The sequence below is a fragment of the Amphiura filiformis genome, chromosome 9 (genome assembly GCF_039555335.1).
Source record: "Amphiura filiformis chromosome 9, Afil_fr2py, whole genome shotgun sequence".
Lineage (NCBI taxonomy): Eukaryota > Metazoa > Echinodermata > Ophiuroidea > Amphilepidida > Amphiuridae > Amphiura > Amphiura filiformis.
The window spans coordinates 8,867,231-8,892,054 of NC_092636.1; the positions used below are offsets into that span (position 1 = coordinate 8,867,231).

The 24,824-nt window shown below is 37.1% G+C and overlaps 1 protein-coding gene across 1 annotated transcript in view; it reads right to left on the reverse strand.

The window, feature by feature from the left end:
* Nucleotides 1-23,792, reverse strand: part of LOC140160585 (calnexin-like) — a 31,846-nt gene extending 8,054 nt beyond the window's left edge. Inside the window, 12 exon segments of the mRNA XM_072183826.1 lie at nt 1,787-1,933; nt 3,531-3,718; nt 4,044-4,084; nt 4,461-4,610; nt 5,152-5,226; nt 7,179-7,381; nt 8,289-8,357; nt 10,067-10,148; nt 10,914-10,990; nt 11,866-11,989; nt 14,111-14,421; nt 23,711-23,792. Coding sequence (XP_072039927.1) covers nt 1,787-1,933; nt 3,531-3,718; nt 4,044-4,084; nt 4,461-4,610; nt 5,152-5,226; nt 7,179-7,381; nt 8,289-8,357; nt 10,067-10,148; nt 10,914-10,990; nt 11,866-11,989; nt 14,111-14,382 — 1,428 coding nt within the window. The 5' untranslated portion in view covers nt 14,383-14,421; nt 23,711-23,792.
* Between the last annotated feature and the right edge of the window lie 1,032 nt (nt 23,793-24,824).

Here is a 24,824-nt window from a genome sequence, read left to right on the forward strand (position 1 = left end):
AAAATTAACGCTAAATTTGTAGTGGTCAGTATCAATACAGGCAAATATTAATAAGTTATAACAATTAACAATGGTTAAGGGGGTACTACACCTGGCCAATTTTGTGCCTATTTTTGTATTTTTCTCAAAAATTATAGCGCATTGGTGACAAGTAAGATATGTATACTATAGGGGCAATGACTACAACTACTGCACTGAAAATTCAGCAACTCAAGGCAAGTAGTTATTGATTTATTGATCAAATAATGGTTTTCCCTCATTTTTGACTGTAACTCCACAACTGTTGTCTGTGCTGAAATAAAATTTCCAGTGCAGTAGTTGTAGTCCTTGCCCCTATAATATACACATCTTACTTGTCACCAATACGCTATAATTTTTGAGAAAAATGCAAAAATAGGCACAAAATTTGGCAGGGGTGTAGTACCCCCTTAATTAACTGATTTCATAAATGTGACCGTACAGCACCTAATGAGCCGTAAATTCCCTAAATTGTATTCTGAGTTACAGCGTAAAATGAGTACGAATGTCTTAATCAATGTCGTTGAAGGAGCAAAGTTTAACAAACTATAGCCCCGCTTTTGGGTATCGCTTGAAGTCAAATGATATACCATTTTAAAGCTTATGATGTATATTTGTTAAACATGAAATAAAACAAAATTGACCGGGGGAGGAATTTACGGCTCATTCGCCGTGGACGGTCACAAATGATAAGGATCGACCAAGCATCGATGTTCGATCGAAAGATCGAACTAATTTGTTTCTATTGCCTTAGTGACTTGCTCAATGAATTCAACTGAAGATGAGATTTCCTCACTGTTAGCAAGTGAAGGGAAGATAGTGTACCTCTAGAGTTGAAATCTATACATCCCCTAGATGGAAGACATGACCTTAATCTCCCACAGAGATTGTGTAGATTACAAATGGAGTCCGTATCTGCATCTGTCTCATCACGTATAATCACCATCACTGGTTGTTGCATACATGGGGGGGGGGTCATGTGCAAAGTCACAATTAAATATTGAAGTGGGCCTTTGAAGTCAGCATCTTGATGTTATTAGTTATTTGTAGTGACTATGTTGTAATTTAAAGCCCCTGATTGTCTGATCCTTGGTTTTGTGGATGAATTTGTAACTCAAAGCCCATTCAGGTAACCCCATTTGATATTCACACTCCCTGTGTGGAAGATTAAGGTCATGCCTTCCACACAGGGGTATATTGATTTCAACTAGAATAGCCCATTGTCTCATCAATCATGCATCTGGTAAACATGGTGTTTGATGCACACATGTCATGTGTCCTATTTTAGATATAGTAATTGTGATTTTGTTGATATTTTAGTACTCTATTAACATACCTATTTAAGCCTCACACATTCTATTATCAGACCTGCCAACCTTTGAAATCACAAAAGCCATATTTAAGCTCAAACTGCTCATGAAACTATCGTCTTTGCTGGCACTCGTTGCTCAATGCATGATGATTCTTGTATGCAACATTCTGATTGGTTATGCCTTTGTTTACATACCAATGCACCAAGATACGGTAGCTTACGAGATCCGGGCTTGTGTTGTGTCAACTTTTATAGTCTACATTTGCAGCCATTTTGAAATGAGATTTTTTGGACAATGGTAAAAAGCATATCTTTTTTTGAAAAAACGTATGCCCGTATTTTCAACAAATTCCTGTGTGAAATACGGGAAAACGTACTAGTTGGCAGGTCTGTGTTATGCCACTTGTCATTAAAATATCAGCCTTTACAGAAATATACTTATTTCATATAACTTACCCCTGAGCTTGAGTAGTTTTCTTCATCTTTTTTCTGGGCCCATGTGTCCGCTGCCCATTTATCTGCTACCTCTCTACTAGATGTGATTAGGAAATTATCAAATAGAATTTGATCTGTCATTGACCACAGCTCAAGACCTACAGCAGCCTACAAAATCAAAACAAGTCAAATAATTAATAATAATAATAATACATAATACAAGAAATTTAAACTTGAAAATTTTGTTAGATTAATGATGTAGCAGGTTAAAAACATAACAAAGTATAATCCTGTCAGATGAAGGTATGTATGAAGCATGTGTGATATAATTATGTCTCTCTTTTAACTCAAAGTTGAATATTATGATATTACCCTTTGACAATGACATAGTGCAAACTTTGAAGGAAGAGAATGGCAAATACAACAATATCTCCCTTTAATTAGATTTTCCCAAACTATAGTATTCGGCAACATCCTTCAGCAGTGTCCAAATGCTCTACCTGATTATCGCGTAAAAGAAAAATTAGGTCACACGATGCTATGCCTATTGTTCGGCGAATGAGGTGCAGATGTGATGATGATGTGATTCAATTAGTCAATCAGAATCCCACTTCCATGTTTACACTGTAAACAGTGCAAACTTGGCAGATTGCTGAAGGACCTTGCCGAAAACAGTAAAATTTTAATGTTGCAAATTTGAAGCTAAACAAAGAATTTGACAGATTGTATTTGGAGACGAGAACTGTTTCTGTCAAAAAGTCATATGATGCAATTCTGTTCCAAGCTAACCACTGTCTATATCTATTAATCTATTACTAGTGCACCTGCAGCTGTGAGGGCCCTGAAGCTGCGACAGCACCAGCAGCATGATAGCATACTGTTTGAAGGTTTATATCAGCAATTTCAAAGATATTGGGGAATCCCCTATATTCCTACTCCGTTGCTTCCAGTAGGGAGCCTTGTGTGGCACCTGCAGCTACTACAGATACATGTACATTATTTCTTTGAAAGCAAAATACATGTAACTCTTGTCCCTTGTGAAGTTGTGGGCTCTGGCAATACTCCATGAATGAATGAATGACCTATTCACCCATAAAAGCACCATGCTGCTTGGGCAACTGTAGACATGTTGGGAATCGTCTATTGGATTCTTTTTATCCAGTTGCTTGTTATCCACTTAAGGTATTTCCCCCCCTACATGACCTTTGACCTCGAGGGGGCCTTTTCAAAACCTCCCCATCAACAGCGCATGCGCGGTACCCATCTATATCCGAAATATTGGGCCGATCGTTGAAGCGGCTAAACGCATAGCCGGACAGACAGGCAGAGCTTACGATTTTAGTAGATTAGATAGATAGATATAATAGGTGAATTAGGTAATTCTTGGCCAAGTTTCGGACGTACATGTTGTGTCCATGTAGCATACTAAGCGTGCATGCAATATTCTGGACAGCATTAAACATGTGTGAATTACCAAATTTACCTATAGTATACCATAGCTTTAGAAAAGGAATAAAAACCTAAAATTATAATAACATTTATCGTACAAGGTAACTTTCGCACATATAATTTTTTGCGCTTCGCCGATTTTGAACTACATTGCTTGTTTTTAATTTTGCGATTTTGAGTTTTCTTACATAGACCTATACAATAAAAGAACGTATTCCCATGTTTTAATTTTTGTGGTAGCTGTGTTGCACGTGAAAATTAATGTACCACAAAAATGTCCACTTTTACAGTAATAAAATAGTAGTAGAATACTCACAATTGTAGTCATTTTAAATGGTTCTAAGTCTTCAAAGAATCCAGGATTAGAAATACTACGGGGTTTCCATTCTCCTTTATAGTTAGGGTTATCAATCATTGCTGCCTTCCATTTGCCTTTATAGTCTGGGTTGGTAATCATTGGTTCCTCCCACACACCACATCCAACATCATCACACTTGGGGTTTTCTGATGGAAGCAAAAACAACATAGATTTTATCCAAAACTTGCAACAAAAAAACTTGCAACATAAATGTGCTACTCCAAATTCACAGGCCTCAGCACACTTTACAGAAATCACTTACCTATCACTATCATGGCCAACGACACAACAAATTATATCAGTCAAGGACAAAGCTATAATATATGCGCACAGAATCCTAATAGACTTATTACATGTCATAATCATCACTTTGTTTACCCTACCCAAATATATAGTACCCATGTTTAGAATTTCAGTTCATCATTATGGAACTATTTTTAGTCGTCTGGATAAGCAATGTTTAATACTTACTAATCTTTGGTGGTTCCCATTCGCCATCCATCTCATCATCCCTACAAATAAATAAAAAATTAGGTAGGTTTATCACAATGTTTCCAAATAATGCTTATGACCATATAAATATATAAATATAAGTTGTGCTAGAAAAAGTCAAACTATTTTCACTCTAGATACATTGCCTATGGCATTTAAATTCATATGCTATTTTTCTTGGCTGTTGCCCTGGTGGGGGACTTGTTTGAACCAATATTATACCACTCTCACATCTTAGAAACTGGTTTAACATACATGAAATGCAGATAAAAACACTGAGATTGTGAAAACACAAAAAGACTAGTTTTTCAACATTTTCCAGCAATTTAGTGCACAATTAGGCAAAAATGCTACCAAACAAATCACATCATCTACATGGAATCACCAACCACATACCAATCTTCTGGTTTCTCTGCATCAGGATCATCAAGAAGCTCTGGTTCATCATCCAACCAGTCCTCTGGCTTCTCTGCATCTGGGTCAGGGATCTTTGCTGGTGCATCTTCATCCCAGTCATCTGGCTTGACAGCTTCTGGGTCAGGAATCCTGATGGGTAAAGGAAAAGTAATTGATGATTAACCCTAACATCACTGAATACCACCTGGGTGCCTCCCCTTCAGCGGGGTGAGGGCAGACAACACCAAACACCATACAGGGCATTACGGTTCAACAGTGTTCTATATCCCACACCTAAAAGGGCAAGCGCTTGGATTATGTGCAATACCATGTTTCTGCATTGTAAGTCACAATGTATGATCACAATCCACCTCTTACGCAGTAAAGCACAAAACTAAACAAATCTACAAATTCAATTATCCTATAACACAACCGGGAGTCTTGCAATGATATGTTTCTCACTCTATAAAATTAAAATATTTCTCTATAATATGTTCATCCCATTGATTTATTGAACTAAGGTCATACTTACCTTGCAAAAGTTTTTGTACATTTCTTTTGATTTTATTGGTACTTTTGCTCTGTTTTGTCCCTGATAAGTTTTGAAATTGTTTTCCATATATATAATTGGGTTCTCTATTATTAAACACCGTCAAGTTTGCAACTCTCCTGACATTAATGACAAACTTACTTTTTCTTGTCATCCCAGTCTGATGGTTTCTTATCATCTGGATCATCGATTTCTGCTGGAGGATTCACTGCTGGACTGTAACAACAAATAAATAATAGAAGAACATCAAGAAAAACCTCATCTTAGCATGTCATCTGAGGAAGGATCCAGAATTAACTGGGGCAAATAAACAAATGACAGTCTTGTTACCTGCATGTGTGATCTACTTAATGATGCTGATGATAATAATAATAATCACAATGCCACAGTGAAAAACAGGTACACCTCAGGAAAACTACCATTTGTATTATAGGTAAAGCGGCAAGTTCCCTGTGAAAACACTGAATTGCACGATTTTGCTTGGGTGTTTTTAAATACTAAAGTCCGTGATTTTCCTTGATGTAATTTCAATTCTGTGTTCACATTCCTTGATTAAAAATCACATTTCATAAATCAAAATTAAATATAAGTGTATTTCTACCATCCTTGTGTCTACTCACCAGGGGTAGCGTTAGGTTTTCAAACAAGGGGTCAAAAATTTTGAATTTTGTGAAGCTATGGATCCAAAACAATAGAAATAAAGGGTGAAAATGACCCTTTAGCAACCTCAAAATGGTAATTTTGTGCGCCAAAAGCTAAAACAATGCGCCTATGACCCCATGGCGCAAGTTAGCGCTACCCCTGCTACTCACCAATTTACAGCACCATCTAACAGATTGACACAACGATAATGTCGATACGAACTTTTCAATTGAAATGCAAATTACGCACCTGGACCGGAAATCATTTGACAACCTTTTGTTAATATTCTGTCTCGTTGCACACTAAATGGCTCGCAAACACGGCATGTTGTGTATACATGTAGTAGCGTCAAGCGGTGCAGATCGGAGTCAGAGCCTTATTGAATAAAACAAGTCTGAACCAGAATCGTGGGGCTGCGTAGTACAGTAATTACAATGGAAAATGCCCGAGCTATTTATAGAATGCTGAATGAACATTCCTGCTACCGTAGTTGTGTACAATATGCATCATATACATCCATGTTTGGTATGTTTTTCATTAGAAAGGATGGAATGCCCTTGTGCTAGGTAGGCCTACAGAAGACGCTACATGCGCGCTAAGAATCGGGATAAAAAGAAGTTACTTGCATTATATTTTTAGTTGTTTCAAGGTTGACATCTTTGAAGAGAAGACTTCATTTTCATTTTTTTTACCTCACATTTCTTCATTTATATTTTTCTCAAGGAAAAACATGTTTCCACAAATTTCTGTATTTTCCGGATTTTTTTCTGCAATTCTGTGGATTTTTTCAGTTTTTCCGTCACACAGAGAACTTGCCACTTTAATTATAGGTTACTTTGGTTAAAAGGGTTAAAATAAATAAGGTCCACCACTTGAATTATGGTAGATAAAAAAAAAAATCGTCATCAACTTTTTATTTTAAGTCTCCGAATGTTTGAAAATATTTATGCTTTTAGGTATCGACAGCCGTATGCCAATTGTAATCGCTAATATTGTAAGCTGACTCATCACTTAACCCAACATGACTGAAAATGATATGACCACATCTGGGTACCAAATAAAATACCACCAATACCTACTGGTCCTGATCAAAGTACAGTATAGTGAGGGTAGTGAGGGGTGCAACCTGAAGCACTGACCACCCTATCCTTGACAGAGAGGTATCGTCTGCCATCTGGATGCCCAAACTGTTCTGAATCTCAGGATACTTTCAGTTTAAGTCATGTATAGTGCACACCCCACCGCACCGCTTAGCTGTGTATCTGGGGTGAGGGGGCCAACCTCCCCCCCCCCATTCTAAGCTGCTGTGAACCACTGTTTGGCCCATGTGGTTGTCTTTTATAGTGCCAATATAACTTCTTGACCTGTGTCACTCCTCATGGGCTATTGTTCACTCTAGCATTTTTTTTTTTTTTTTTTTAATCAGACTGAATATAAATTTGGGCCACATGCACTAGAATCTTGTGGCTTAGTTAGTGGTATTATTTGCTTACACGCCCTCTAATTAACCAAAGAGAAGTACTCACGTCATATCTTCTAGGAGGTTGCCGCTGCTCACACTTCTCTGATCAACAAGGATTTCATAGTTGTTATCTGGCTCTACTATAAGTGTGAAGAGATGAGTCTTCTTATCAGTGAAGACCTGAGAGAAAGTACCGGTAGGCTTCTTGGCATGTTTCTCTTCATATTCACCTGTCTCTGGGTTCTTGTGTCTAAAGATGAAATGTAACTGAAAAGAACAAAACACATTTGAACTTCCGTCAGGACCTTGACACTTGTATTCAATCCCTGTATAAAAAGTGAAGACACTATCACCGGATCGACAGTTACATTACACATAGTAACACTTAGCCTAAAATCTACGTATGTGTGCACAACAATGTCATTTGTACTGCTTGAATAGTGACACAGACTTATCCTCTAATTGATTGACAGTTGCTGAGCATTTGAGTACAACAAATTTCTTCAAGATGGCACACAGAGTGGTACTAATTTGGAACATTTCAAGCAAAAATACAGCTTATTTATTTAATCAATGTCAACATGGAGCCATCAGGTAAAATATTTTTCTAAAATACAGAACTAACATCTCAGCTACTTGGTTCTTCACAATAATAGAAAGAAAAGTGCAAATCTTGATCATTTAGATATTTTTCAAAAATAATGACAAAGTCTCTTCCACAAGTTAATCTCTTACACAAGATATACCACCACACACTTGATTATACACGCACACATTATTACTCCAGAATCCTTGCTTCAGTGTTGATATATGTATTGATGACTCACTGATGAGGATGATAAAGATGATAATGGGTGGGTGGTTGTGGTGATGGCTACAGTAGCAATGACAATTAATGCACATAATTGATTTCATATAACATATTCAAGCCTGGGGCACATACGTCGGACGCTTTCAGGAGTTGCTTATTAAAATGAAGAAATGAGAGTAAAAACTGGGAAGTTACACAAATAAACATCACAATACTGCGTATCTGATGTCAAAATCGTCATAATTAATTCAAGAAGAAATTATTGCGATTAACGTATTGAGAACTTGTGGTGATCGTTTCTTCACTAACATTGAAGGTTTTGTCTTTTTTTTTCTCCCATTCACATGAATGAATGCACCTTACCTTATTATCCCCTCCACATTTGTCTGGTCCAAACATGATTGTGTATGGCGTCTTATCATGGAACTCGCTCTGTAAAAACAAATTACCTTCATGTTAGCTTGGATTACAACTTTTACACATCAATCAGATTATTTATACACCTTTGTAAAATGTTAAGTGGGCGCCAGAGAAGATACCTTAACCTTCCCAAAAGCCTCTGCAACATGATGCACATGGTTCGCCTTAACCCCCTGCCAATCTAACATTGCCTCTGATTGGTCAATTACATGATATCTTTACTTTAATCACCAATCAGAATGGATCTTTGCAAATAAATTCACCCCAATTTTTTTGTGTGGTGAAATTATTCTAACAATGTTACTGATTGGTCCAATTGATAATGGAAACTTCTTTTTAGCCAATTCGGCAGGTAGTTCTCACGGGGTTAACTCATTTATTTTGCATATCAAAATTGCTATGCAACATTTGCTTTGTATAGCAATTCCCAAACTTTGCATAGCAATTTTTCAAGGCAGTGGTACCATATTATTACCAACATGTTTTTTTTGTATCCAATATTAATTACTTGAATGTTTATGGAGTCAATGTACATTAACTAATGAGAATTGAGTTTAATGAGTTTAAATGGAATTGTCAAATTAAACAGCTGCAAAAAAGATGTTTCATCATGTCTGTTTTAATTACACAAGTGAAATTAAAAACAAAATATCAATCAAGATAGTCATGAAAATAGCTTTGAATAATGTGCTCTTATTACTTTACAGTCATACATGCCATGACATGCCAACCCAAAAATTTTACTTAAAAAATGAAAAAATTTTAAATTTCATTTCATTTCATTTCTATTTTTATTTTATTTTATTTCTTTAAAATAAAACTAAAATAAAATCAGATAATGAATAAAATTGTCAAGAAAAGAGGAAAAAAATGATCCCTAAAAATTACTATTCATTGTTTACTTTCAATGAACAAATTCAGTCAATGGAAGTCATGCCGTCTTTCCTTATAGCATGACGTCATCATTTTTGGGTCGTCGCAATTATTCGATACACATGGCCAAGACAACAGTGATTTTCTTAGGTTAATTTGACCCTTTCTTTCACATTCTTGGACCCCATATACCTGAAAATCAACATTGAATGTTGACCTACTTTCTGTATGCTGTAATTAAACAAAGATAAAAGCAATCTGGAAGATTCTTTTTGCAGTTCGCCAAGCAATTGATGTAGTAAAGTTTTGAGCTGCACCCGGGCATTGTAGTCACTCATACAATGCCGTAGGAATACACAAAAATGATTCATGTTACTGGCGATCGCTGTATCACATGGTATCACAAACTAGCGACCATGTGCAGATCAATGCGCTGTAGCAAGCATACGATCCCTAGTTTGAGCTTTGATTTGCGACTGAGAATTGTATCAAACTTTCTTTTTTTTTTATATGTATTTTCTTGACTTTTCCTGCTGAAAAATCAAGCAACGAGCCAATAGTATTTCATCAATTGACACTCCTATTACATTGTACAGGTTCCCTTGTTTTCAATTTGAGAATAGACTGGCTAAACATGATAGTCAAGAAATGAAAATATTTTGCAAGATCTGGTTGTGCTCAGTTCATTGAGGTACATTTTGTCATTATCAACCGATGTTGCACTAGATAGTAAATCAGTACATGACAAATTTCATAAGATTGGATGTCATTCACAGCTAGTTAAGAAAATCAATGAAATACAATTAAAACAATCTTCGATCCTACCAATGAATATTTATTCTACTTACCAATTTAAGACCCTGATTATCCGAGAGCAATTTAACATAGGAGCCACCACACTCCATACCATTCTGATACTTGACCTCATATCTGCAGATTCAAGAAAAATAGTCATTGAATTAATTCCAAAATATTCACATCATTCCATTCATAAGCACCACCAACCAGCTCATCAAATGTATTGATTTAATTTGGTACATGTAAAATCAAAACAAAAATAAATGTATCATAAAAAACATGTTTGAATCATTTCAAGCAATTTAAGAATGCAGTAATGCAGCTGACTTGCAGCAATCCCATAGTTCATCAATTGCATGCATGTATCTTCTCCATACTCATGAACTTTATTGCAAGAACTTTTTATTTGTGTCTTATTCTTAATCTTCATCTAACACTTGTATGGAAGTTTGGCTTCATGTGAATTGGATATGGGTGGCTGTGTATATTATAATGTGTTTTTTTTTCTTCTTTGCTTATGTTTTGTGGAATTAAATATTTTGTCTCATCTTTACAAAGCTTGCTTATGTGCTCCTTCTGAGGTTCAACTTTACATTTTACTACTAATGATAAGTGTACTTCAGGGTACTTTCAAATATCTACTTATACATTGAAGTTCAAATTTTTATTCTGATGCCAAGAAATGACATAGTTCTTATTTGATGAATTAATGCCAAGATAAAGAGAAATAGGCATGACAACATTGGTCCACCAATACAAAATGGCAAGTGTATCTTCACACATGGTATCCTTAGATGCAAGTCCTGGCCTGGGATGCAAGCAATGGCCACCTGGGTTGCCAGAACATTTCCACACAACTACCTCTTCTGACCCTCAGAAATCCCCTCACATACTTACTGTACAATAAATGGCTCATCTTCAAACACAAATGGTTTGTCAAGGCTAGCAGATACAGCATGATGCTTGGCTTTGGACTGGAATGAGTGTGAAATAAAAACAACAGATAACATTATGCTTATTGTAGTTTGTTGAAGGAAAAAACAACAATCATGACTGAACTTGTTTTACAAACAATTAGTGGGTTTTTAGCGGGTTCGCCGTCAGACAAGTTTATAACTGTCAAGCTTTCGTCAAGAGTAGCTCTGACTTCTTCAGGACAAAGTACCTAAGAATGAGACATGTAGACTGCCCCTTGTCTACTGATGACTCTGAAAAGAGTCGTTCACTGAAGACTGTCCCTTGTCAACAGAGAACAAGCAGATCTCGCCTATCTGCTAATATAAAGGTTTTGGTGGCTCTGAAAAGAGCCGTTTACTGAAGACTACCTCTTGTCTACAGAAACAAGCAGACCTCGCCTATCTGCTGATTTTTAAGTTTTGGTGGCTCTGTAAAAGAGCTGTTTCAGTCGTTTCCGTCGTAAAAGCCTATCCCACAACTTGCTTTACAAATATAAATAAGTTATTAGTATTTTTAGGTCAGTGATGAACTGCTTGTTTGAAATTGTTTATGAAAATGCCATACAATTATTAATTGCACAACAGTTTTGGCAGAGTAAAAGATATCCTAAGTCTACAAACTCTTGAACCTTGAAAATGCTACACTAGTTTCCAGAGAAGTTTGAACTCAGATTCATGCATGCACCCAGTTAATGAGCGACATAGGCAGGGCTTTCTATTCTCTTTGCGACCCTTAATTAGCTCCGAACACCACATTGAAACAAAATCAGCCACTCCGATTACCGGCCTGTTGACATGATTGTGGTCGGGCGTCAACTTCTGTGTTATGTCCTTTTTTTTCAGACAAATATGCCCTGCAAACAGCAATAAGTCAGTCCACTTGTCCAACTCACCTTGAGTACAAGACCAAAATCACCAATAAGTGCTTGGGGTTCTGGTTCTTCAACTGCCCATTTGCCATCATATTTGGCTAGTTCTTCATCTACATCATCTTTCTTGGCTTTGGACACTATCCACCTGTAAAATTGCAAAACAATGTTTTTTTGGTTTTTTTATTAGGTGACAATGACTCACTTGTTTTGTATTGTAATGTACATGTAGTGCCGTACTATTACGCTGACTTTCGTATTCGGCGAGGATGACAATTTCGACCTCCTCATTTGTTTACAAACAGAGAGGTAGACAAAAGGCCTGTCAAAACTATTCCGCTTGTCCAAATACTCAAGCATCAAAAGGATGGTCCACAATAGAGTGATTCACGCAACATGAATAGGGGATTAAAAAACTGAAGTAGGACCATGTGCTTCTTTTGTCCAATTTGCCATCAAGATTTCAAATGGAAACAGTTCAGACCCAGAACACGATCATGTCAGAAATTAATATTTTGTTCTGGGTCCGATTATTCGGACTAATGTACATGTAATGATTGGATATATTGACAATTGAAATACTAGATTTCTGCACAGGCTACATGTATTGATTCAATAATATTTTAATTGTAATAAGGCCAAAAAAAAAAAAGGTTCGTCTCAAAGCTTTACAAGGCTTGTAAAATCCCACGATTTGACAAAAAACAAATGTGGAATTTTTTTATTTAAAAAAAAAAAAATTTTTAGTTTTTCCAGAAAAAATCTCGAAAATCAGACTTTTTTCTCAAAATACCATGAAAAAAAAGTCGGGAATAAAAAAATTTTAAAAATCGCATTTCGCATTTGTTTTTAATCGCAAATTTCTTGTGAGCTTTGAGACAAACCTTTTTTTTTTTTCTAATATGTTTAAAGTATAGATTAATTTATCCAATTCTGAAAGTTATACTTTTAAATGTACTACTTGTCTCAAAAGCCACTTAAATTGACTGTACTGTACTACATGTAATGCTCTAGAACTCTTGTGCCAAATGACCAATTCCAGACTGACACTCGTCTCTACTGCGCAGATCTATCTCACAACCTTTCAGTTCAAATTCTCAGATCAAAGCTTGTTAGTCATCAAAGGTTCTTCATTCCTTCTACAGCCCGCACATGGAATGCATTCCCGCCTCACTTCCCAGGTATGGTGAAACGGGAGGTAAACCGCTATCTAGGCGCCAACCCATCACCATTAACATAAACAGCTGCTAATGCCTTGATATGCCTCAACATTAAACAAATAATAATAATAATAATAAAAAACCCAATGTGTACCATCCTCGAGCAGAAATTCCCAGGAAAGGGTAATGATTTCAACCAACATGACAGCGCCTTTGCTAAAAACAGGGGTGACTGTGAGAGGCCACAGACCAAAAAAGAGGAAAATTACAAAAAAACGCTGAAAAACAGCGTAAAATCAGGGTAAAAATACCAAATATGGACTGAAAATAAAAGAAAATGATACGTAAATTTTGGCAAAAAAAAAGAGGAAATCAATTGAAAAGAGGAACTCTCACACCCCTGTAAAAAGGTATACTAATGGGTTGACCTGCAACATGCAAATCAAAGTCTAGAGTACTTAAGGTTATTAATTATTTTAAACTGTTGTGATTTGGTAGTTCACAGCATCTTACGAATGGTAGTGAGCTTTGGCAAAAACTGCATTGCTCAATTCATAGCAAGCGTATAGAAGAATTACAATATCACATATACACTTTTATAGGTGCTGCGGTTCTTGAGTTTCGTTGTAAAGAGGGCTGACAACAACAACACTTTTGTAAAACGTACATAACTCATTAACAACAATAAATTAAGCAAGTTTGCAAAGTATATGATTTGTAGAATGAACTTTTGCAAAACATCAAGGTGTTAATTTTCAATAATATATTGATCTAGATAATGCCAATCGATTTTTAGGTTGCTTCGACCAACAATACCTCGTCTACCCTTAAGAGTAGGCATTTCAATGATAGGACTATTATTATTAAACTCTTTTTCTCTCTCGGTCATTTCATTTCACTTTGAATTTCACACACAGACCAACAATTCTTTTTATCCAAAAGAGTGGTCAGTGAAAAGGGTCTGGAGACTTTTCAAAAAGATTTCAAGGAAGATTAGTGATTTTCACATGAAGTTGGCCAGTGTTTTAGGTTGGAAATATTAGGCCTGCTCGAGGATGGTACACATGATAATGTATGAGTGGCCTCACTGGGGTTTTTTGTCAACTTACTTTGAGCCAAGTGCTTCGGCATTTAAGAATGGCTCAGCAAGATGAGCAGCTCCATCCTCTATTTCAGGTGCCACAAAATACTTTGGTGGTCTGGTTTCTTTTGGTGCTGGTTCCTCCTCCTCCGCTTCCCCATCCATCATCATCTCATCATCAATCTCATAGTCTTCATCATCATCGACCATCATCATGTCTTCATCATCTTCTTGACAATGACCAATAACAAAGACACTGGCTAGTAACAGTGTCAGGGCTAGAAGTCTGTGTAGTTTCATTGTGGTGGTTGACGGTATTTACTTTTTGTTGGAAGAAATCTGGAAAAAAAGAGTAAAAATATAAACAACAATAGATAAAAATCTTTCTTTATCTAGGGTAAAACAGTTTCAGGGACAACAAAGCACTGCTTTCCAAGCACACATTCATAGAAAGTACATTATATACAAACATCATAAAACTTACACAAAATGCACAAATTAAAGACCCATTCAGTGATTCAAAAATTAAAATTATTTATAAATTGCTTAAAAGTGAAGGATAGGTCATTCAAATTGTCATTGGTATTTTTGAAGAAAAAAAATTTGGTAAAAAAACTAAGAAAACAGCAGTATTGACGAAGTTGAAGCCCCAATTAAATACAGGATCGTCCGGATGAGCAAATCACTGATGGACCTTTAAAAGCAAAATGGGTACAACACAAAAGTTATGGGATTATTATGAAATAGTTTGAAAATACAAAGAACACAAGCATAAACTTTTCAAACAAGAGTTTTGTAAACTTTTGATTTGAATTGGCATACGGTATTGAAATATACTCTACTGGAGATATAATTCCATGCATACATGGCATGTAGACTGCCCTCACATGATATATGCGAAGCCCTGAATTAGATTTAAATTTTGGAGGTGCAATAATACATGGACACAATCACTGACATTTACACAATGTCAATGATTTTAATAATGAATTGTTTATGCATTACTTTAGTATGAACAACCGATAGCTTGTGATACGAAAGTTAGAAGGTGCAAGTATTTGTGCTCATGTCACGTACCTTGTTTGGCACATGTACACTGTTGCCATACAGGGCCTAATGTTATGCATATGAATAAAAACTTCTTCAAGTTAATTATTGTCTCAAAAATATGAGGATATTGTTCTTGACATATTAGTAGGCATGTCCACTAAAAATTGAAGTACTTTTAAATTGATTCAGACCTAACTTATTGGCTTGGAATTGATGAAAGAAACATTTTGGCGTTTAAATAATCTTAATCGGACGTTTCATTCCAGAGATATGGCCTTTCGAGTGTCACGGTTTTATATAGGGCTGCTAGAACATGTTAAAAAGTTAAAGTCCAAAAAGGAATACTAACAGAAAGTGCAACTTCAAGGTACTTTTTCTTAATGTATTTATTAACTAGCGTTATCTGGAACATTATATTTGCTTATAACAACATGAAAATAAGATCATCCTGAAAATTTAATCGATTTTGTTGACATACAACAAAAAATATAAGACCTCAAAACCCATGGTTTGTTTGGTGAAACCTCAAGCATGATCATAGATGGCCGCCATGGAAAATATCTCCATAGAGGAGATGAACAATAAGTGCATTATTTCAAATGAATAGCGGTAGTCTTAAACATTGTTCAATCTTTTTAGGTCAGCACATTTTATCTTCAAAAATTATTATATTTCATCATGGCATAAGTTTGGTAACATTAATCACTACCAATTTTGAGAAATTTGCTCCAAATCAAAGGTTATCTTTACTACATTGAGCAATACACTGTGTGTGCATGTGCCCACTATGGTTTCCGAGAGTGTGTGGTTCCCAGTAGTTTCTCTCCCTATGGATATAGGTACACGGTCTGTAACACAGACTAGGTAGTGAGTAGTGCACAGGGAAGTAAAAGATTTGAGATGGGCCGCGGTAGGCTTAAACATTCTTAAATTTCTTAACATCCTGCACATTTTGTCTTCAAAAATAGTTAAATTTTATGAGTATGTAAGTTTGCTTGTCTGATTCACTCCAAATTCGGAGATAATTGCGTTTGAACACCTGATGCACGGAATGGTGTCACTTCAACCTGTTGTAGTTCTCATCTCATTAAATTTTTCATTAAAAAAGTTGATCTCTTCATGAAGGAAGGTCCTCTCTATTGACTGACCAAACAGGAAAAAGTTTGGTTAATGTTTTCTGGTGGAATCAGGAATTTCTTGAAACACCCTGATATAGGCCTACATTTGGATCAAAACAAGTATGTACGCCCATTTAACAGGCCTGGGATTTCTTGTATCGATCACTTTCTCCATAGACAATACGTGTGTGAGTGCACGCACACAGTAAATGAAAAATCGTTCTAGTGGAAACTGTATTAACAGTGGTCATCCCTAATATTAGTGACACATGTTCCTTCATCAATTCACCATGACTGTACTCACGAAAAACATCATTTTGTGTCAATTTTTCTCGAGTGATCGTCAGACATCACACAGTCCCCATTGTGATACTAGTGATCAACATGTGTAGTGCTGGGCTCACATGTTCAAGAACCGGAAGGGTATCACCATTAGTTTGCAATGACAGGTTAACCTTTGTAAATCGGGAGATGGATTGATTTGCCCAGCACTGTATTTTTCCATTAGTATTAATGAGTGGCGCTGGTCGGTCGTCAAAACAACTTTGATCAAGCAAGGTTGCAGAATTAAACGGATTCATAATATGGTCGGAATCGTCCGGATGAGCAAATCACTGAATGGGCCTTTAACTTAAAGGAGTATTTCATGATCCTAGTGCTCCTCTTTTTATGACATTTTTCAGTAAATATCCACGAAAAAAGCTTATTTCCAAAATTTCAGTTGATTCCGATTTTGTGTTTACGAGTTATGCATGATTATGTGTATTACACTGGCTTGCTCCATAGACAATGTGTTGTAATTTCGTTCTGGTATACCAGAACGAAATTCAAATGTGACCATCCAGCACAACTGAGCCCTGAAGTCGCCAATCATCATTTTTGAGATATTCAACCAAAATATTCGGCTTGAAATTAGCTTTAAAATGATGTATATCATGTCTATAGTACTTGATATTTAAGTAGTGAAAATCAATAAAACAGTCAATAAATCCTTTGTTTCCTATTGTTTATTGTTAAGTTCAATGGAGCATATCTCAATAGTGGCACTGGCGACATCCGGGCTCAGTTGTGCTGGATGGTCACAAATTTGTTTTGTACATAAACATTATGTAGCCAGAGGTTTCCAGTGATATAAAAATCTCAACTTTTTTTGAGAAAAGTGGGGGATGATACTGTGGATCACGAAATGCCCTTTTAACTTCAAGTACCGGTACCGTACCGGTAAGAAAGTATTATCTTCACGTGAGGAAATGTAAGTGATATTGTTTAAAAAAATTGGATACTGTGTACCCTCTAGATTTTCTAGCAATATTTGGCCTATTTACCTTCAAATTTGATCCTTACATGTACTTTGATTCCAGCACAATATCCAGCGTAGTAAAAAATAAATTTTTGGCAAATGTGTTTCTGATCGTCACAATGAAACAATTTTCAGGACAAAATCCCTTGTGCCGTTCTCGGTTGCATTTGTTTATCGTCGGTAAGATGAGATGAACTTCAGGTGGATGTAATTTAAATGGGAATGTTCTATTATGCGTAGGGGAGGCAGACTCAAAGCTTAGCAATTATAATTGAAGACCGAATTAAAAAGACTAGTTTGCATCTGACGTCATGGCTATGCCCAGAACTCCAAATAACTTTCGCAAGCGACAGACAAATTGCAGGAAAGCGCGCCAATTTAAGCTTCCTGTAATATCTATTGCATATAACATACGAAGTCACAAACTTACAAACTTCAATATGCACTTCAAATACAGCAGACCAGCTGTTAATTATTACCGATCCTGTAGAATAACTTACATAATCTTCAATTTCATGGAATCCCATTGCTCAGAATTGCAAATGTCATTTTTATCTGTCAAATGCGCTGTGGATGTGCTCAGAGATTTTATGATATGCTCCATAAATCACAGGTGTGAAAATGACTTTATACCACTCGCTCTCTTTCGCAGAAAAGCGAAGCCTCCCGCTACCTTGTCAAGTTGTGGTACTGGGCATGGGCATGACGTCATCATGGACGTGTGCAAAATTTCCGACAGACGCCTTATTTATTTATAACCCATTTTGTGATTCGTTGCAAAAACCATTTATTGCAATCGTAAGCCAATCAATGAACGTGACGGCCTTTTACGGTATTTAATGTGACCTGCCAGTAAAGTATGTCTAACCTGATTGGTTTACAAAACTACTTTGATAATTGCTAAGCCAGTCAGCGTGCTCGATGCTTAACAACCTGGTCGTAGCTTCCAGAGGCGAATTCACGCGGTGATCCAGCGATCGAGTATAAATTCAGCAATAACAATACATGGACACAATCACTGACATTTACAGCTATTTACACAATGAAATAATGAATTATTTATGACATGCATGGGCTGGATTTTACGATCGAGGCAAGGTTTTCGGCCTGTCCCTGCGTGAATATCGTTAGTTTTCAGCATCAAAGATACTTGCGATGACCAGTTTTTTGCGGACACTTTGATAACAGGCAACTTTTATAGGTCATAGGGTAGAAACGATAGTTGTACAATTGTACTGAAAATATACATTTTGTTATAGGCCTAAAATGTTTACAAAATATATTGGTCCACACGCTGTGCATGTATTCAGTTGTTCGACGATACGTCATGGCAAAGGCACGATGTGATTGGTACTGACCTGCGCAGTACGGCATTTTTGGTCTAGACTAGTTGACATGACGTCATACTCAACTTGTCTTTTTAATTCTGTCTTCCATTATTGTTTGCGCACGCGCAATAGCATTTGTTAGATTCCATTCATCAGAGTTTGTGATCATTTTTGTGGGACACGGTGTCGAGACGGCGTCTTAAATCATCTTTATTCGCCGAAATTCCAAATGATATTGCGTTTCAATCATTTTAATTTGGTAAGAATCCTAGCACGCTTTTTGATTCTCATATGAGTACAGTTTTATATGCATCGTCCAAATTGCGAAGAAATTTGTTAAAATGCCCAAGCGGGCGCAAAGTCTTAAGCGCGGGGTTCGGTTTTTGTTGCCGGTGGCAAAACCTGTTTTGCCCGCTTTTTGCCTGGTTTAAACCGGCAAAAATATTCAACATAATTTTTGTCTCATCAAGTCCTTATGAAAAAGTTTTGAATCCGATATATGCCACATTTCGGTAAATGCACTTGAGCAATGAACATGCATGCCTTAGTTTAATTTCTTTAAAATATGTTACAAAATCTGGCCTTGTTACACTCAGGAAATGATTTTTGTAACTTAATAATTTGTGTTGAGATGAAAAAATTGAAATCTAAATCACTTTTTTAATTTTGCGGCAAAACTGTTTTTGCTAAGCGGATAAAACCGCGGTTAAAACCGTGGTTTTTTCCACCTGCGGCAAAAACCTGCGAACCCTGCTTAAGCGTGTAAATCAAATTTACACACAAAATGGGAAACACGAGTCTCAATGGACAGTATCGGAAGATGATGATGATGATGGCAGATGGACATAGGAACGGCGTCCATCATGAGACTCAGCGAGTCTACCCTGGACCAGATATGCGTAGGAGGCTCAGACCTTTGTTACGGAGAAGGCCAGTGGAAATCGTAGTAACGGAGGTGTGAGTACCTCGGGCTACTCCTTGTACCTTGTAGAATTTCTCCCAGAGACCTCCTCGTGGAAGTGAAACACAGGGCTGACGAGAGTGTGGGGCGCTAATGTTTACTTCTGGTCGTCGTCGTTGAGGTCTGGTCCACTTCTGAAATAGCTTGTTTAAAGGGTTCAGTTGTTTTGATGTCTACAGTCGATTGGGGTAATTGGTTCCAAGATGAAATTGTAAGGGGAAAAATGATGTAGCGAACTGGCTTGTTGTGATGAAATTAGAGTTGCTCTGGTATTGTTGGTTGTGCGTCCGTCGTGGTCTGTCAACTTTCTTGGTGGTGTATTTATTCAATTCAAGTTCAAATGCACCATGAATTATTTTGTGAAAAGCACATATACGTTGCTTTTAACGTCTCTGCTCCAAAGTGTTCCAATTTAAGGTTTGAAGCATATTGTTCCCACTTGATTTTCTTCCATAGTCTCCTAAGACAAAGCGTGCAGCGCGCCTTTGCACCATTTCGAGGAGTTTTGTGTTTTCTTTTGTGACTGGATTACATGCTATCGAGGCATACTCGAGGTGTGGTCTAACCAAGGTTAGATACAGCTTCTCTTTAACACCTCTGGAGCAGTTATAAAAGTTCCTCCTGATGAAATTGAGCACTTTTGTTGCCTTAGTAGAAGCATGTTTTGTTTGCTTGTTCCATTTGAGATTGTTTTCAATATGCACGCCTAGATACTGATGATTTGTAACTTCTTGAAGATGTTCCCCATCATGGTGTAGTTTGCACTCCCTGGAGTTCTTTGTCTTGATATTCTCATGACATTGCATTTTGCGGCATTGAACTTCATGCCCCATTTATCAGCCCAATTTACCAGGCTATTCAGGTCTTGTTGAAGAGACTCTTCATCCTTCTGGTCTGAGATGGTACGGTAGATAATGCAATCATCAGCGAATAATCTTGCCGTCGCTTTTACGGAGTCCGTGATGTCATTAATAAAGAGTATGAACAGGTGAGGCCCCAATACTGTGCCTTGTGGGATACCACTCAATACAGGCATCCAATCTGATGTTTTCCCATTCACAACAGTCCTTTGGTGACGGTTTGTGAGAAAAGATTCAATCCAGTTGAGCGTTTTATTTCTAACCCCATAGTAGTTTAGCTTCTGTAATAGCCTTCACGGTGCGGAACTACATCGAATGCTTTGCTAAAATCAAGTATAGCAATATCACAAGTCTTTTTGTCGTTGTGTGCTTCAGTCAGGTCGTGAATCGTGGCGATTAACTGCGTTTCATACGATCTGCCGCTTCTAAAAGCGTGTTGGAAATCAGTGATGATTGAGTTTGCTGTTAAATACTTCATAAGTTGGCTGTCCAGGATATGCTCCATCAATTTACAACACACGCAGGTTAGTGAAACCGGGCGGTAATTTGCAGGGTCACTCTTTGAGCCCTTTTTAAAGATGGAAGCTATATTTGCTCTGGCGCCAGTCTTCTGGTAAAATACCCTGGTCGTATAATTGTCTCAAGATGAAGCTAAGAACAGGTGCAATTTGTTCAGCAGCCAGCTTTAAAGCTCTGTTTGGGATTTTGTCAGGTCCTTGGCCTTTGAAATGTCTATGTCTTTTAGCAGTTTCACGATTCCATTCACAGAAAAGTCAATATCAGGCATGTCCGAAATGGGCTTTTTTGCATACTAGGAATATCATTGTCCTCCCTTGTGAAGACACTTTGGAATTGATTCGCTAAGGCTTCAGCTTTCCCTTGGTCGTCAGTCACAGTCTGGTTGTTAATCTTCAGGCTTTGAACACCAACATTATCTTTGCGACGGGTCTTGATGTATTTCCAAAATTCTTTGTTTCCTGCTTCAGAAATATCTGCGATATGTGCACGCTTGGCTTTCCTTAGTTCTTTGTTAACCTCGGTTTTGATTTTCTTGTATTTTTCCCATCTTCCAACACCTCCAAGTTTCTTTGCTTTATTATAATACCTCTCTTTCTTCCTACAAAGTTTTAGGAGTCTTGTTGTGAGCCATGGGACACGAGGATTGCCAGACACCATTTTAGTTGGAACATTTTCATCAATCAAGTTGCACATAGAGTCTCTGAAGGAGCACCAATTTTCCTCAACGGACTTGGACTCTGGTTGAGAATTCAGAAATTTGTCTGCAAAGTCATGGGCGCCCTTCTGAAATTTTTCTTCATCCATTTTCTTCCACAGATGTATTTCTCTCGGTGGTTTTGATGGAATGGGTGCCTTAATATTGAACTCAGCAACAACTGCACCGTGGTCAGAAAAGCCAGAGTGCGGCTGAATATTCCTCACAAGTGACGGGTGCGTGGTGAAACAAAGATCTAAAATGTTTTCAGTTCCATTTGCAGCACGACGTGTGGGGAACATAACCAGTTGTTCTAATCCAAAATCATCAGCAATGTTTATGATCTCTTGTTGCAGAGAGTTGGTTGGAATGATGGGCGATTTCCATGTCATTTTGGGTAAATTGAAATCACCCCTAAAATTATATGAGGGGATTTATTTTCTTCAGTAAATCTTTACTAACGAGTCATTCAGGTTTTTAAAGTCAGTAGTCGCTGTCTGCGATCTATAATATGATCCAATGAACATACTGGTACCATCAACAAGCAATTGGCACCATGTTATTTCACCGTGACAGTTCTCTCCATTAAGATCTGGTCGCTCAAGTCTTGGTATGGTGTCTTTTGTTGCAATGAAAACTCCTCCACCCCTTGTGTTCTTTCTATCATTTCTGGTTACTTGGAAATGGCTGGGAAAAATTTCTGCTGATGCAACACTGCCATCAAGCCATGACTCAGATCCCAGGATGATATCCGGTCTTTCAGAATTATCAAATGCAGCAAGGTCCGCGGTTTTGTTATTTATACTTTGAAAGTTTGCAATGACTATTTTAACAACATTACCAAATTTCTTTGGAGGTCTACGAGGATTTTGATTCACAGTACAATTGTCAGCATCACATGCGTTTTTTCTGTTTCCAGCATTACTCATCAATCATGTAAATTAAATCATGACTATCTCATCTGATCTCAGGGCGAGATGGCCGAGCGGTTAAGGCATTGCGCTGTCGGCCGGGAGATACGATCGACGAGAGTTCGAGCCTTGGGCTTGCCTTAGGTGAAAATTCTCCTTCCTCCCAAAAAGTTCCTATATGGTCGGGAATCCTTCAATTAAGTTCAGTTTCATCACAGAATTTAATTGTAGAATTTCTTCTCGCCCCCATACACTGCTTAGCACGTGCAGATATAAGTGGTGTGTGTGCGATGTCCGTGGTTCGGAAGTCACGTAAAGCCGTTGGTCCCGTGTTCAGGAGGATTCATCCTGAGCTGTGCACGTTAAGTGTCAGAGCTATTCGAAAAGAGAAGGGGGCTCATCCCCGGTTCTGATATCTGCACTCAGTCCTAGGTTCCTGGACAAAGTTGGCGTTTAATACAGCTAAGTCTGGATATGCCGACTCAACCAAGAAGAAGAAGAAGAAGATCCTCTGCTCTGAGTCTGACTGTACTAATCAAAATCAAAGGAAAGAATAACTCGATATTTTTAAATGAAACATGAAGATGTAGGCCTAGATGTGAAATGTTCATCAATCATGTTCATTGTTTTCATGCATGCATACGACGATGTATTTATTTTTTAACATATACAAATCATGAAATGAAAGCAAAAATGAATACATTTTTTTTTTTTAAACACAAAAATATTTTCACACCCAGTGACTGCAGAAACCAATAATATTTTAATATCCACGTTCCAGCCACAAAGAAAAGACGGATACGACATAGCATCGGTACCTTTTCTACTATAAAAACTCAACAAAATTGAAATTCCAAAAGAGTACTTACTGCTTAGAGTAAGCTTACCAGGATGTAAAAGACCCTTGCTCGGGATACGAATTCTGCAACAAACACGCGAAACGCGTGGTGAACGCTGAGTGGCCGATGCAAGAATGATTAATTTACATAAAATGTTATAGGCATGATAATATTTATAAAATATTATTTACAATTTAATTATTTAAAATATTTTAAATAAAGAAATAGCCTTATTATATTTTAATAATATATTTTTGATAGTAAAACTCAACTTGTTTTGTTAAAAAGAAAAAAATACTTTTTATTTTTATCACTTTATTTTTGAAACTAATTCTAAATATAAGAATAGGTTTTAGTCTCGTTAACACACGTAATGTCTCAAATTAAAGCAACTCTTTTACAGAACATGCGAAAACGCTGTGGTATATTATTTTATGAGGTGGGCGTGGTCATCGTTGAATAGAAATGTTGTCGATTCCAATATCTGTGATTTTACAATGCCTTCTGCTAATAAAATAGCCTACGAGATTGAGTGCAGATCAAAAACATGGGAAAACAAAACAAAACAAAAAAACAAAAATCTTAAAAAAACACACACAAATAAAACACACCACCAAACCATGAAACAGTACTATACTAAAATTGTAAAGGCCTATGCATCTTCCTTTAGCACGATTTTGTGATGCGATCAACTGAGCAAAATCAGTCGGAACTCGGAAATATTAATTTTAAAATAAGTTTCTTATAGGATAAGCATCGTCAAAAGCATTGGTAAAGCTGCATTTTGCAGAAAACTCCAATGAAAATGAACAACCCGTTCCAAAGATATGAGCGATTAAAGAGTTTCCAAAACAACAGGAAACCGTAAAGGAAATCATGATTGCCTTTGTTTGGCTATACGGTCGATCTCAAAATCAATATTTCCGAGTTCCGACTGATTTTGCTTGATCGCATCACAATTGTCATCGTTGCCCAATGAACCATCAACTTGATTAGAACACTCCCATAGACATGCAGCATGCAGGCCCGGGGGGCACTCACATGTTAAGGTGGTACGGGTATGTGCGGCGCTCAAGGGTCCCTTTTTCAGGCTCTCCGGTAGTTCCTTAAGCCCCACATTTGGATCTGCTCCAGTTCTTTGAGCCTCAAACTCGGACAATTG